Source organism: Vespa crabro, chromosome 25, assembly GCF_910589235.1.
Source record: "Vespa crabro chromosome 25, iyVesCrab1.2, whole genome shotgun sequence".
Taxonomy (NCBI): Eukaryota; Metazoa; Arthropoda; class Insecta; order Hymenoptera; family Vespidae; genus Vespa; species Vespa crabro.
In genome coordinates, this window is record NC_060979.1 from 3,241,852 (window position 1) to 3,256,701 (window position 14,850).

The following is a 14,850-nucleotide window of genomic DNA, read 5'->3' on the forward strand; positions in this document are numbered from 1 at the left end:
TATGTATATTATCGAATATTAAATATATGTATCCGTATTATTTAAAAATTGAAAATTAAAATAAAAGAAGGAAATAAGAATTTTATTACATAAACAAATATATGCATATATATATATATATATATATATATATATATATATATATATATACACATATGTATATATAATTATTGTGAAAATAGAAATATAACATTACTATATTTATATAACAGTAATTGTGTAGCTTTATATCGATATGGCATAACGAAGAAACTTAATGTCAAAATTTTATTGATATTATCACACAATGTTAAACTAGATTCAAGTGTAATACGTAGGCATATCTTCTTATTTATAAAAAAAAAAAAAGAAAAAAGAAAAAAAAATAAGAAAATATTTACTTTTCATTACATAAAAAAAAAAAAAAAAAAAAAAAGAATATACATTCTGGTTCACAACCCAGAATTGAAAAAATATAAAATCCTAGAATTTTACTTGCATAACACATTTGTACATACACGCTCATTTCTGATCCTTTATATGAAGATTGTTTCAAATAAACAATACTAACAACTAATTTTTTTTGCAAATGTTTAGTACTCCTACTTTCCAATATAAGAATATGCTAGAAGGAAAAAAAAATTATGCAATAGAATACAATATACCAATAATGGTAATATAAAACAGGAAGATTATAAATGTTGAATGTTTTCAATATTATAAAATAATAATGATTAATATAATTATTTCTAGGAAATTTCTAGACAGTCATTTGTTAATTGTCTCAAAAAATGTCATACATTTTATAATGCTCTTATCTATTCTAATATTATTTTAACTTTTGAATACATAAAGAGCAGTTAAGATGAATTCTAAATCATTATTGTTGCACTCTAAATATGTGCCATGCAAAAATAATACATGCTGGAAGATGTCACATAAGCGTAGAAGAAATCATTGTTCTGATTGCATCTTACATCGAATATCATTGCAATTATGGATTGTTAGTAATCATGTATTTATATTTAAATGCGTAACTCTGATATATCTTAATATCTAATTCCATAGGATAAATTTTATGAAAACGAGCTTGATGATGATAGTTCAGAGATCAAATTTATAAAGAAAAAATTAACTAAAATAGATGAAAGATATGGATTTATGAAATTTCTTCCTTTGATGATAGAAATAAAACCAAGAATAACACAAAATCATGTAATAAAGAAATCTATATTAGAAAGGTATATTATTTTATAACCTGATCGCTTGAATTTTATCATAATAATAGAAACATTATTTTAGAAGGCAACATCGTATGTGTTATGCGATATTTGATGGAACCAGAAAAAGTACATACAGGGCGGAATTATATAGATCCGTTTTAATAGCAAAACCAGATCATGCGTGTTTTCATAACTTTCAAAAAAATATTTTATACAGAGTACGTGTATTATATTAAATTATCTTCATTATAGTTACAAGTATAATTATAAAGATATGTTATTTTTGTTTGCAGAAGACAATAATATTAACAAATATTAGTAATACTTCGACAAAATTTCAAATACAGCCTATATCTCGTCATTCTAAGTTTACAGTTAGAATTCAAAATAAAAAATTAGAAACAAATATTATTGCCCCGGGAATGCAACTCAAATTAATTATTTCTTTTTATACCGAAGATTTCTACGAGAAAGAAGAAATTATTACTATATATGTTCAACATGGAAGACCAATTAATATTAAATTACAATGTATTAGAGATCCTCCTACATTGAAAAGTAAATACTTTATTATGATAATAAATCATATTTCATTTTGTTAGAACATTATCTAATATATTTATATATTTGTAGGAATTATCATACCACATTTACTGTCTGCAGAATCCGAGATAAATAATTTATATTCAACTGAGAGTACTACGGTGTCTAGTTCATGTATAACTGAGGTATAATATTATAAATATTATTAATATAATATTTTATATTTCTTTATAAACCTCAATGTGTATAAAATCTTATTTTCTTTTCTTTTTTTTCTTTTTTTTTTTTTTCCTTTTTTTTTCTTTTTTAGTATTCAAATACTATCAGAGAGTTTAATAAATATTATTCTAACAAAAGATCATTAATGAATGTTGTTAACTCCGACATGCTTTTTGAATGTGGAAAATGTTTTGTTGGTGAACAGGTTGCCTTACAAATTAGATTTAAAAATATTGGAGCCGATGGAAAATTCATTTTAATAAGTGAAATTGATTGGTACAGCATGTGTATAGAAGTAATTTATTTTTTTTATATATATTATAACAATCATTTAGTAATCATGTATGTATATTTGCATGCCATATTCCAAATATATAATATTAATCTGATAGAAAAATAATCTATTATATAAATTATAAATTATTATTTCTTGTTATAGGATATCACAGATATAAATATACTCAGTTTACAATGCTTTGCTGTATGGCCAGCATATTTTGTTTTGAAAACGCAAGAAGATATATATATTCATACATATTTCTTTCCTGATTCATATGGAATGCATGTAATGAATATAAAAATGTATATTAAAAAATGTCTTAACTAACATAATAGTAAAACTAAATCTTAACTAACATAATAATAAAAAATTTTCAGGTTGATACATTCTACATAGTTACTGACAATTATTCTGTTAAATCCTTTGAATTAATCGGCGATGGTATTATGTATGAACCACAGACTTTTCAAATTAATAGCGTAAGTATGTACTAGAAAATAATTTATATATTTTAATCAATATTTAATGTACTCTCTAAAAAAAAAATATAATTTTTAGCAATCGGAAGGGACATATTTATCCTTGGCAAAAATTGATATGGAATCTGTTGTTCATTATGATCTAAATATACAGAGAAATTTTTTACAAGAATTTGAAGTTATAACTAAGAAAATTTCAATAACTAATACCAGGTAAAATATGTTTTAAATATTTCTAATATTCTTGTATCATTGTTATATCAGAATTAACTGATATATCTCTTAAATTATATGTATAGTCAAATGTATATGTTTTTTCGTTGGGAAAAATGTTCAGTAAAAGTTAAAGAAAGAAATGAAATCGAGGATGAGATCGAAGGTGAAAACGACGATGAAAACTTTTTGGATTACTTTTATATAATACCTGAAAGTGGTATTTTTTTTGCTTCTGTTGATTTAAATTTTAACATAGTAATTACAATTCCATCAATTAATTTCCCTAATGGTCACATATATGGCCTTCTTCAGTATGTATAAAAAACAATTATATTTATATATATCAAGATTATATATATCATTAAGTAGACAATTCAATTAAATTCTTATTATTATATTTTTAGATTATATATTGAAGATATACCTCAAGCTGCTATATCAAAGAGCCATAAATTATGGACTATAGAAAGTCAAACAAAAAGACGTGTTTGCACTACTAATGTAAGCAATTTATTTTTAATCTGGCAATGTAAATAATGGAATATATGTACATATATACATATATATATTTTTTTTATTTTCTTATTAGTCTGTGGATATCTTAGTGGCTGATATTAAATTAATACAAACTTTGTATTATGATGCATCATTTAAGAAGTAAATTGTATTATAATAATTATTATAATTATTACAACATGTATATTAAATTTTAATATAAGATTTTTAATGTTTTTATAGATCAGATGAATATATCGATAAAGACATTCTTGAAATTGATATATCACAATCGTCGATAAAAAAAGATTGGTCAGATATAGATCTAAATATATATAGTGATCAAAAATCTATAACAATGCCAGCATTGGTAAGATAACAATTATAGTTAAATTTAAAAAACATTTTTTTATTAACTCAAGTTGTGAAACGCAGATGATGGAAGAATTATTTTCCGCTCTTGATATTATTGACATAGAAACAATAAAATCATTTATTTGTGAACCTATTATCAGTCATGGAGTTCTACGACCATCTAGGTTGATATATAAAATGTGAAAATAATAAATATATCCATGATATAATTTCTGATTCCAATGTTTTATCATTTTTAATAATAGATTATTTATTGGAATCAAAGAAATGTTTACTGTGAATATAAAAAATATGACAACCACTTCAGTTTCATATAATTGGGGTAATCCTATAGGATTAGATTGCTTTAAATTAAAACTTATTTTTTGCTGTGAAAGTGATTGCATCCCAGCAGGAGTTACAAAAAATATACAAATCATTTTTTGTCCTATAGAAGAGGTGATTTAATTTAATGAATATTTTATTACATTAATTATAATTAATCTATACAATATATTTTATGATTTTTATTTCAGGGATATGTTGAATCTTTTTATATACCATGTTATATTGAGTATTCACCAAAAGTTATATTTTTACAAGTTGAATGTGAGATCAAGTCATTTTACGTTACCTTTCATATACCATATTCAGATGATACTTTAAGAACATCTGACATTTGCTTTGAATGGCATACCTCCAATATTACTATTCGGCCTAATTTATTGACGCTACAAAGCTCAATGCTAAATAAAGTAATTATATATATATATATACATATGTATATTTTTTTTAGAATATTGTGTAATAGAAATTTTTAATATATTTATAGACTATTTCTGGAAAAAATGATATTATTAACAATTTACAAAAGTATTCTTTAGAATCTTTTTATATGAATCAAAGTATATATTATGAAAAAACAGGAGAAATTGATTATGAGGAAGATGAAGCATTTAATCAATTAGTGCCTTTTGATAAAACTATATCAATATGTCATCCGGTTACAATTGAATTTTTGGAAGTACCTTTAGGAGTTGGTACACTCAGATATCTTTTATTTTCCTATTTATATTACATTATTATTATATAATGGATAAATTTATATGAGAAATATTTTTAGTTACAAAGAAAACGTTTTTGATAAAAAATGAAACTCCTATTGCATCAAGCTTTTGGTTGAAAGTAAATAATTTTTATCCAGTTTATATAACAGAAAAAGAAAAAATAAAGAAAGATATGATACAATCTATTTATAAAATGATAATAAATCAGCATACAGGTAATATCAGATATTTATATTATTATATATATATTTTTTTATCATTATTTTCCTTTCACAGATGATATTTGGAATGAAATAAAACAGCCTAATTCTGGCATACTTATTTACATAAATCCTTTTCTAACAGAATTAACTCCGTACAAAGACGTCTTTGTAGACATATATGTATTCGTTGATACATGGGGAATTTATACAGATGAATTGGAAATAAATATCCTCGGATTACCACCATATATATTAAGTATTTGTGTGCAAGTTACAGAAACGCCTATATCATTTCCGATATGTGAAAGAACATCACTAAAAATACCAATGTGTAGGTCAGTAATTAATTAACACAAATAAGACAGATTTTTATCTGTGAAAAATATATACTTTTGATGAATATTTAAATTTTTATAGATTTGGAATTCTTTCTGCGAGTTCACAAGAAGAAGTCAGAAAAATTTTTATGAAAAATAAAAGCAGCGTACCATTAATGGTAAACTGGCAAATTGTTTCAATAGAAAGTTTCTCTGAAAGTTATCCTATGCCATTTAATGTCATCTTACATATGCGTACTCACTTTACAAATAAATTAGCAATGGCTTTAAGAAAATTGAAGGAGAAAAATGAAAATGATAATTTATTAAGAAAACGTTTAGAGGTCTATGTATTTCAAAATAATTGTCAGACGTTAAATGATTCGCAATGCACCATATCTACAGATTCAGATTCAAATTATGAATTTGATATCTTTGAGTATTAATTTTGTTTCCTGAATAATTTTATTCGATTAAATTATTGATGTGTACTAAAATTCTTTTTCTTTTTTAATTTAGATACGAAATGTGCTCTAATGTTTTTAACGATCGATATACAAATAATGGCAGACGAATTAACAAATCTCAAAGTACAGAGTTTCAAATAGATTTGATTCCTAATAATCTTATAGATAGTACAATTTGTACAGTGAGTTTAAAATTAATTGGAATTAATTAAATATGAGAATGAATTAAAAATAAATTTTAAATGTCGTTCCTTCAAAAGATTTCTCCTGAGGAAACTTTTATACCACCCAAAGGAAAAGCATACGTCGAAATAAAAATATTTCCAAATAAATGTCCGCTATATAAAGATAGATATAAAATATCTTATAATGCATTGGGTTTTATACAAGTTGCTCCAATGGACGAGTAATGGAAATTTTTTTATTAATATTAAAAAATAAAAAATAATACGATATATTCATTTTAATATCCTTTTTTTTTTTTTTTTTTTTTTTTTTTTAATATATTACAGATACAAGAAGAAATATTATTGTAGGCACAATAGTTTATTAACACCAATAACGATTCAAATCGAAGCACAAATTGTTTTATCACGTCTTACTTATGATATTCCTAAATTTAATAGATCGTTCACATTTTATGCAGACGATGTTATGATAAGTTCGCATCATACAATGAAGTATGTTATTTATTTATTTTTTTTTTTTTTTTTTATATATATATATAAAAAGGATTTTCGATAATTATGGATTAAAATTTTATCTGATAAATTACAGGATTAATAAAACTTACGTATTTTATAATAAAGGAGAAAGCCCGATAATTGCGAAATTTGAAGTAAATGATCCATTTACAATAGATTACATTGATAGTCAATGTAAGATGAATAATATACATGATTTTGTAAAAAGTATATGCATAGATGGATGGAATTCTATCAAAGTTAGTTAGCAAAATTTTTGTAAATATTGCACATTAACGAATTTACATATATTATTTCAGGTACATGTTGCTTGTTCAGTAAATGCTAAGCTAATTGAAGAGATAATAGAAACGAAAAAAAATATAAGCTCACGATATCAACCAGGATTTTCAAAACGTACAAATAATTGGTTTAATACAGGACAGTTACGTATTATATATACTGACAACAGTAGTCAGGTAATTAATATGAACAAAATATAAAAATATTTCTTATTTTGCTTTTCAAATGATATTAAAAATATAAATTATAAAAATTATAGGTACTGAAGTTGCTTTTAAAAATTTATTTACCCTTATTACGAGTTTCTCCATGTTTGAATTTTGGACATGTATGTATCGGAGAAGAAAAAAAATTTATATTGGATGTTGAAAATTTGTCTGGTATTAGTTTTATTATATCAATTATTTTTCTCTCTAATTCTCTTTCTCTCTATGAATATATAGATAAGTGATATTGCAGCTTACAAATGTAAAATTGAAATCAAAAAAACTAATCTCAATGAAGATTTTAATTATGATCCTATTATGGGAGAAATACTTGCTTGTCCTGTTAATGGCAAACATACTTTACCAATTACAGTATGTTTTAGTCCAAGGTTTGTAAAATATTCTATATTTTTTTTTTACAATACAAATATAAATGTACGCATACATTAGTAATTGATTCATTAAGTAAGGAATATGATGGAAGATAATATTAGATAACTTTTGAATAGGAATATTGGACCATCAATAGAGATATTGAAAATAATGTCCACTGTACCAAATTATGAAGAAAAATGTATACTTTGTGGTGAAGGTGTTTTAGATGAAAATTGTCAGACAAATGAAGCTCAAGAATGACGATAAATTTTAAAAATCAAAGTAAGGACGCAACTCGCGACTTAATTTAATAAAATTATTTTAGTTATACTTCTTCCATAATTTGCTTAGTAAAGCATGCTATAAAAAAGCCAATACTATCCTGTTCAGGTCCCATCCTAAGTAAACATTCTGATTCATTTTCTGTTAATCCATCAATGCTATATCCTTTAGAAAAAAATGTTTTTGTTTGGTCTCTAATGAAATCTAATTGATCACTAATGGAATTCAATTTTAAACATGGATATGTTTTTAGAGCCCATGAGATAATACCTTCGTTCTCAGCTATCGTAATAGTACAAGTACTATATACTAAGATTCCATTTGGTTTCAAAAGATGAACAGCCTATATATATATATATACATATACATACATATATATATACATATATATATATATATATATATATATATATATATATGCATATAATGAAGAATAATTAAAATAATGACAAAAAATTGTAAAAATTGAATTCTTTAATTCCAACAAACTTACCGTTGAGAATAATTTCCTTTGTAAAGCCACATACGAGCGAAGTTGTACAGCAGTAATTTTATTAAGAAGTTGTGGTCTTTGTCCTAATGCACTGCATGGACTATCCAATAATATACGATCAAAACTATCATTTTTAAATGGTGGTCCATCGTTAATATTCGAATTATCTGCATATTTATTATAAGCCTTTTTTGAATTGTACCAAAAACATTTTACATTACCGCTTGAAAATTTATTACAATTTAATTTAAGTTTTTCTGATTTGGATTTGTTTCTATCAAGAGCTATTAGAATACCCTAGGAAAAAAAAAAAAGGATAACGTAATTCATTTTCAAGCGTTAGTATTATGAATAATCACATATAAATCATGAATCTTTTACCTTTCCCTTCATAAGGGACGAAATGTGTGTACTTTTATTTCCTGGTGCTGAACACATATCAAGAATTGTTTCTCCAGGCTGTGGATTTAAAACGCGAGTACAAATAATTGATGGTAAATTTTGTAACAATGCCCATCCATCCGGTACTGAAATATTATTTAATTGTGGGAGTCGAGAAATTACATCAGTCATATATATTGCAACGCCCCTAAAGCAATATGAATTATATTAAAATTTTATTTATAGTAATTTTATATACTATAAATAAAAGAATTCTATCAAATGGTTCTACCTTACTTGTCCGCCATTACAGAAAATATTTTCTCTTGTTTGCATGATAATTCCATTACCCAAGAATGTTTTATTTTCATTATCAACTTCAGATGGTTTAAGTAATCCTTTCTTGGTACAACCAACAATATCTGCAAATACGCTTACTACATCTCCTACTTTTAAACCTAATAAAAACAATATTGTCATTAGTAGAGGTCATTATTAGATTTAAAACATCTATGGAGATCTATAGAAAAATGTACCATTTGGAATTCCTAAGATTCCTGGAGCATATACATGTGAACCTCTTAATACAGCTGATCCACATGCCGCATCAACAATAACTTCCTTCGAATGCTTTGATAAATCTAATTTTATAGACTCGTCCCAACTGTGTACAGTAACTATCTCTGATAAATGGGGGAATGTTGTTATTGTTGGCACACGACTTTCATACTGCTGAATATTATTATTTTTTTTTTAGGACCATACTATTAAATAGATATATAAATACAAGGATTTGTATTCAATGAAATAGATGGTGACTTACCTCCGATATCACGTCATTTAAATGTTCTATTACTTGTTCAGCCGTGGTCAGTAATAAATTAACTCTATAGGTAATGGTTTTTGGTGTACTACAAATCCATTCGTACAGAGCATCTAATTTTTTCTACATATAAATTCAACTGGTATAATTTTATATAATTTAAATGTAGAAATTGGGGTGCTGTTGAAAAATTTACCTCAATCTCATTTTGTTCTATAGGAACGCCATTAATATTAATCTTCATAAAATCTTTTTCCAATTCATTATGTATTTCAGATTTAAATTTAAAAGGAACTTTTATAATTGACATATTGGATTTTAATAATTAATTAATTTCTATTTAATTGTCATAGATTAATAATATTATTTAAACAAATTAAAAAAACCTTTTAATTTCACCTAAACTAAGTATTTAACTTTTATCCTAATTCAAAGAATCATTCATTCATTCTGTTATAAATCTGAGCTTCTTTTTGCTCACGTGGTATCGTATACTAAAATTCTAATATGTAATATATCATCGACCAATGAGGAACGGCGTCGATCTATCCGCTTGACCAATCAGAGACAATGATGCAAGATGACATATGGAGAACGCTATCGAAGTGACATCTAGCGGCGCATATTTAAATGAAAATAGATTTTGGAAGTCACGTGATCGGTTTAACCAATAGGAAAATTTCGAGGGCCCTATACGTGGCATAAGGCATGAATCCTTTCCACGTCCGCCATTTTGACATACGGTACTTTTCGAGAGTGTTGGTTTTATGTTTTATCGTTTCTCGTGAAAAAATAATCTTTTTTACTGAAACGTAAGTAACGTAAGTGATATATACGTGGAAGGTGTCGTTAAAAGGGTTCTCAATAATCAGGCCAAGTTAAATAAATAATGGAAGTTTGAGCGTGGAACCTTTGACGATTCGCTGGGGAGTAGGTCGAAGGTGACAGACAACCGGGTGTACGCAGTGGCTTCGCAAACCGCACAATATCCCCCGCCTTGTTTGCATTACTACGATATTGGCGTATTAAGTAGCCAAGAAGTTTTGAAAGTGCATAAATCTACAACAAAGCACTCTAAAGATATATAAATAAGGGTATGCTAGTCTGATAATCATAGCGATGTATTAAAATGAGAATCAATAGCGCGCAGCGTGAGCATCTCGTGCGTGCCTCCACAATTCTTTTTTCTTTCTTTTTTTTTTTTTCTTTTTTTTCTCTCACTCTCTCTCTCTCTCTCTCCTCGCTCTCTTTCTCTCTTTTTTTTCTCTCTACGAATTTTATATATTGTTTTCTTTTTACTTCGGACCAAAACTCGTACGTCTCCATAAATAATTTCTTTTCGAGATCATATTTTCAATATACTTCGTTATTATATATCGTGGTTATTCAGGTTAACTCATTCGGGCTTGACTGACAAGTGCATGTTAATTCCTACGTGTTTGTGCAATTGCACGGTTTGCGTGGCAAAAATTTTCTTCCTTCTTTTTTTTTTTTTTTTCTCTTTTTTTTTCTTAAATATATTTATTCGATTACAAGTTATTTCCTACGTACTTAGAAAAAGGTATATCATTTAATAGCTTTTCTTTTGTTTGATGTATATTTTTTAACTACCATATTTGCGTCATACCTTATTTCACATAATTACGATTAAAATGTTCTTCGCAGCCTTTATATATCTTATTTTTCGATTACATTATAAATAATATATATATATATATATATATATATATATATATATATATATATTTTGACTATATGTTGAGTTAATAATGGCACTGTGACTATATTGTATGTCACGTATCTCATCCGCATCTTATAATTTTTTTTTCTAAATAGAATCAACATCATCCTTAATTATCCCAAGTAAAAGAATCGATTTCAATGTGTACCTTTGTTTAAAAATTTATCAAACACAATCAATTTTTTAATAGGATTAAATCGATAGGAGATAGGATAGATGAGTGTAATTTCGTTCCTCAATGATATTTTGAAATTGAAAGTAATGATTTGTGATTTTTATAATACATTTAACGATTAATTACAATGAATGTAATATAATTCAATAAGAAAGAGTATCATTTGAATATTTAATTCATTAATATACATTTGTTACAGGTATCTCTACATAGCTAATACCAGCCATGGGGAATATGTTTGCAACATTATTCAAAGGCCTCTTTGGCAAAAAAGAAATGAGAATTTTGATGGTAGGCCTCGATGCAGCTGGTAAAACCACAATTCTGTACAAATTAAAATTAGGGGAAATTGTTACAACGATTCCCACTATAGGTAAATATAAACACACATACACACACACAAACACATATATATACACACCATATATTATGTTTATTTTACACGTTCTTCCTATTTCTTTTTTTTTTTTTTTTTTTTTTTTTTTTTATATATATATATATATATATTATTCGTATATTATGTAATATCTTGAAACGAACAATGCTTTTACAAGATTATTCTTACTTAACTAAAAATATGCTGAACTAATGAAATAGTTTCTTCGTATAGGGTTCAATGTAGAAACAGTCGAGTATAAGAACATAAGTTTTACTGTATGGGATGTAGGTGGCCAAGACAAAATCAGACCTTTGTGGCGACATTACTTCCAGAATACACAAGTATGTTCTTGTTTTCTTTCTTTTCTTTCATTTAATTTAATTTAATTTAATTTAATTTTTTATTTTTATTTTATTTTCCTTTTTCTTTTCTTTTTTTTTCTTTTGTTTTTTTGTCATCGTGCTTTTCAAATTACTTTGAGTTATATATTTGTAATTAATTTTTAATCGACATAATACTTCATTGTTTTAGGGACTTATATTTGTCGTTGATAGTAATGATAGGGAACGTATTGGTGAAGCACGCGAGGAGTTGATGAGAATGTTAGCAGAGGATGAGCTTAGAGATGCGGTACTTTTAATATTTGCTAATAAACAAGTAAGTAATAATAATAATAATAATAATAATAATTATAATAATAATAATAACAATAATAATAATAATAATAATAATAATAATAATAATAATAATAATGTGTATGAAGAATTTTTTATCCTATTGGTTCGTATGGTGTCTATAATTGTTTAGCCGTTCGACATTTGAACTTGTCTTGAAATTGTTATGGATCATTGTCTAATGTAAAATATTACAGGATCTGCCAAATGCGATGAATGCTGCAGAAATAACTGATAAATTGGGTTTGCATTCTTTACGTAATCGTAATTGGTACATACAAGCAACGTGTGCCACGAGTGGAGATGGACTTTACGAGGGTCTAGATTGGCTCTCCAATCAACTTAAAAATGCCAACCGCTAATCGGAACGTTATTTTGTCAACATTCAGTTGCTATATTAACATCATACAACAACAACAACAACAACTACAACAACAACAACAACAAAAAAAACAGCTGCACACCCGTCCCCCCCACGAACGAATAATACTTTTAAAAAAAAGAGCAGTAACACTTTGTGCGAAGAGCAAGATCCTTTGGATCTTGAGTGGAGGGTGAACAGGTTATCGTATGTTGTCACTGTGCCAGAGGAAGTTTTCGGGGGGAGGGGAGTGGGGAAAATAAAAAATACGGTCGTGAGCACACAATCGAACGGCCACACAGGACTATTGCCTTGAGCAACTTATTATTATAATTATTATTACATTAGCATTATAGTTACACTTTTTACACAGAGATACCACAAGAAATGTGGACAAAAACTTGAAGTAATTGTATTAAAGTACCTAACTCTGAAACATACAATACACAATTAATTAATTAATTAATTAATTAATAATAATAATTTAAATGATATCTTTGACAAACAAACAAACAAACGAAAAAAAAAAAAGAAAGGAAAAAAATACCAATTTAAGAACAAGACAAATGCGAAAAGTACCCACGGTGTTGTCAGTTTGAATGCGTTGGACATACTGATTATTCATAATGTAGCTGCATATTGTACATTACATTATATAAATACGATGATAAAATGTGATCAATAGATGGTGAGAGAATGTTGCTCTGTCCATTACATTGCAAAATGTTACATTGGCCCATCAGTTTAAATAGAAACAGAGAGTAAGATAACTGACGGTGCAATGACTTTACTGTTTCTAATTACAACAAATTTGTTTCTATTTTTTTAAGTTTTTTTTTCACTGAATAGACTTTGAAAGGGGGAAAAAAAGAAATAAAAATAATAATAATAATAATAATAATAATAATAATAATAATAATAATGAAATAATAAAAAGGACACGAAAAAAAAGAAAAATACAGAAATGGAACTATATAAACTGCATATGATTGTTTCGCTCTAAATTGTTAGTGTAACAGCAGGTGCAGTAATTGCACCCTCCTCCACCTGCTTTGAATTAACATTAAATAGCGAGCCGATCATATGAATCAAATCTCAGTGTAAAGGAGATATCATTTATTTATTGCACCTTGATAAAGGTAAAATTAGAGAAAAGGAAAAGAAAAGAGAACAAAAATTTAAAAAAAAAAAAAAAAAAAAAAAAAAAAAAAAAGTATAAAAAATAAAAAATCGTCGACATTCCGAAATTATTGCAGCAGCGACCGCCGCAGCGGGGAAAAAAAGAAATTCCGGTTGAATTATTCAAGGGAAAATAAAGAAAGAAAGAAAGAAAGAAAGAAAGAAATTGAAAAGAAAGGGGGAAAAAAAAAAAAGTAATAAGATTACTCTTTAGGAAAAGAAACAAAAGGAAAAAAAACGAGTAAAATCACGAAACTAAACGAATGACAGACCTCTCACGTAGTCGATGAGAGAGGATAGATAGGCCTCGCAAATTCTTAAGCCAGAAAAGATCATCCTGGCTGATTGATTATTGGCAAAGTCTGCCTTAAAGTATCATCATTTTGAAGCCGTTTCACGAATCCTTCTTCTCGACGTCCCTGATAATAATTCTTTTTCTTTTTTTTTTTTTTTTTTTCTTCTTCTCTCCTTAAAATACATTGTTTTTATTAACTAATCCTCCCCCTAATTGACAGAATCGCCTTTTCGTCACATGCGGAAATTCGTATAATTATGTATGAATGTTTAAACAACTTGTGAAATATACTGTAATTGTGCTTTATACAGTCCACGTTCTTATTTGCCATTGATGAATGAGTCTTAATCTTCTTTTTTTCTTTTTTTTTTTTTTCCTCGTTTTGCTTGATATTGATTGATTAACATGCAGATATAAATTCTTGAAATGTATGCGCATTTAAAAAAAAAACAAAAAAAAAAAAAAGAAACAAAAAACGAGGAACTCTAGCTAATACAAAGACAATCTTTTTTTCTCCTAACATTTTTTTTTTTATTTTTTATTCTTTTAATGTTCAGTTACTTCTAATATTCAAGTTAGTTTCTAATTAAAAAATATAAAATATATATAAAAAAAAAAAATAAAAATAGAAAAGAACGAATCAATTAAATTACAAGCA

At 26.3% G+C, this 14,850-nt stretch overlaps 3 protein-coding genes across 6 annotated transcripts; 2 read left to right on the forward strand and 1 right to left on the reverse strand.

The window, feature by feature from the left end:
- The first annotated feature begins 111 nt into the window (after nucleotides 1-111).
- LOC124432372 lies at nucleotides 112-7,739 on the forward strand. The gene is made up of 21 exons (XM_046981292.1): nucleotides 112-1,220; nucleotides 1,282-1,420; nucleotides 1,496-1,760; nucleotides 1,836-1,930; nucleotides 2,056-2,259; nucleotides 2,404-2,529; nucleotides 2,622-2,723; nucleotides 2,803-2,936; nucleotides 3,023-3,250; nucleotides 3,344-3,440; nucleotides 3,529-3,596; nucleotides 3,678-3,804; nucleotides 3,870-3,973; nucleotides 4,055-4,247; nucleotides 4,325-4,543; nucleotides 4,621-4,828; nucleotides 4,912-5,070; nucleotides 5,201-5,393; nucleotides 5,476-5,554; nucleotides 6,846-7,004; nucleotides 7,088-7,739. The coding sequence occupies exons 1-21, from the start codon at nucleotides 1,141-1,143 to the stop codon at nucleotides 7,277-7,279; spliced, it is 3,171 nt and encodes a 1,056-aa protein (XP_046837248.1). The 5' UTR covers nucleotides 112-1,140; the 3' UTR covers nucleotides 7,280-7,739.
- LOC124432373 (tRNA (cytosine(72)-C(5))-methyltransferase NSUN6) lies at nucleotides 7,295-9,852 on the reverse strand. 3 transcript variants are annotated; one of them, XM_046981294.1, is made up of 7 exons: nucleotides 9,585-9,852; nucleotides 9,389-9,511; nucleotides 9,102-9,294; nucleotides 8,858-9,023; nucleotides 8,566-8,773; nucleotides 8,185-8,481; nucleotides 7,295-8,034 (listed from the first exon to the last, which is right to left on the reverse strand). In XM_046981294.1, the coding sequence occupies exons 1-7, from the start codon at nucleotides 9,696-9,698 to the stop codon at nucleotides 7,735-7,737; spliced, it is 1,401 nt and encodes a 466-aa protein (XP_046837250.1). In that variant the 5' UTR covers nucleotides 9,699-9,852; the 3' UTR covers nucleotides 7,295-7,734. The 3 variants fall into 3 exon arrangements, with proteins under 3 accessions (XP_046837250.1, XP_046837249.1, XP_046837251.1); XM_046981293.1 differs by having other exon boundaries at nucleotides 7,296-8,034; nucleotides 9,102-9,297; nucleotides 9,585-9,851; XM_046981295.1 differs by having other exon boundaries at nucleotides 7,834-8,000; nucleotides 9,102-9,297; nucleotides 9,585-9,851.
- Nucleotides 9,853-10,074: 222 nt separating this feature from the next.
- Nucleotides 10,075-14,498, forward strand: LOC124432374 (ADP-ribosylation factor 1). Of its 2 annotated transcripts, XM_046981296.1 has the most exons (6): nucleotides 10,083-10,200; nucleotides 10,261-10,482; nucleotides 11,504-11,677; nucleotides 11,915-12,024; nucleotides 12,215-12,340; nucleotides 12,555-14,498. In XM_046981296.1, the coding sequence occupies exons 3-6, from the start codon at nucleotides 11,530-11,532 to the stop codon at nucleotides 12,717-12,719; spliced, it is 549 nt and encodes a 182-aa protein (XP_046837252.1). In that variant the 5' UTR covers nucleotides 10,083-10,200; nucleotides 10,261-10,482; nucleotides 11,504-11,529; the 3' UTR covers nucleotides 12,720-14,498. The 2 variants fall into 2 exon arrangements, with proteins under 2 accessions (XP_046837253.1, XP_046837252.1); XM_046981297.1 differs by lacking the exon at nucleotides 10,261-10,482 and having other exon boundaries at nucleotides 10,075-10,200.
- Nucleotides 14,499-14,850: the final 352 nt, after the last annotated feature.

What these genes read in the sequence shown, in the direction of transcription:
- LOC124432374 (XM_046981297.1), top strand. Translation starts at nt 11,530, where the DNA reads ATGGGGAATATGTTTGCAACATTATTCAAAGGCCTCTTTGGCAAAAAA. An exon ending in TACAACGATTCCCACTATAG is followed by an intron (nt 11,678 to 11,914) that starts GTAAATATAAAC and finishes TTCTTCGTATAG; the next exon opens with GGTTCAATGTAGAAACAGTC. An exon ending in TAATATTTGCTAATAAACAA is followed by an intron (nt 12,341 to 12,554) that starts GTAAGTAATAAT and finishes AAAATATTACAG; the next exon opens with GATCTGCCAAATGCGATGAA.
- LOC124432373 (XM_046981293.1), bottom strand. Translation starts at nt 9,698, where the DNA reads ATGTCAATTATAAAAGTTCCTTTTAAATTTAAATCTGAAATACATAAT. An exon ending in AATCTTAGGAATTCCAAATG is followed by an intron (nt 9,024 to 9,101) that starts GTACATTTTTCT and finishes TGTTTTTATTAG; the next exon opens with GTTTAAAAGTAGGAGATGTA. An exon ending in AAAGGAAATTATTCTCAACG is followed by an intron (nt 8,035 to 8,184) that starts GTAAGTTTGTTG and finishes ATATATATATAG; the next exon opens with GCTGTTCATCTTTTGAAACC.
- LOC124432372 (XM_046981292.1), top strand. Translation starts at nt 1,141, where the DNA reads ATGAAATTTCTTCCTTTGATGATAGAAATAAAACCAAGAATAACACAA. An exon ending in TATGATGCATCATTTAAGAA is followed by an intron (nt 3,597 to 3,677) that starts GTAAATTGTATT and finishes ATGTTTTTATAG; the next exon opens with ATCAGATGAATATATCGATA. An exon ending in GGAGTTCTACGACCATCTAG is followed by an intron (nt 3,974 to 4,054) that starts GTTGATATATAA and finishes TTTTAATAATAG; the next exon opens with ATTATTTATTGGAATCAAAG.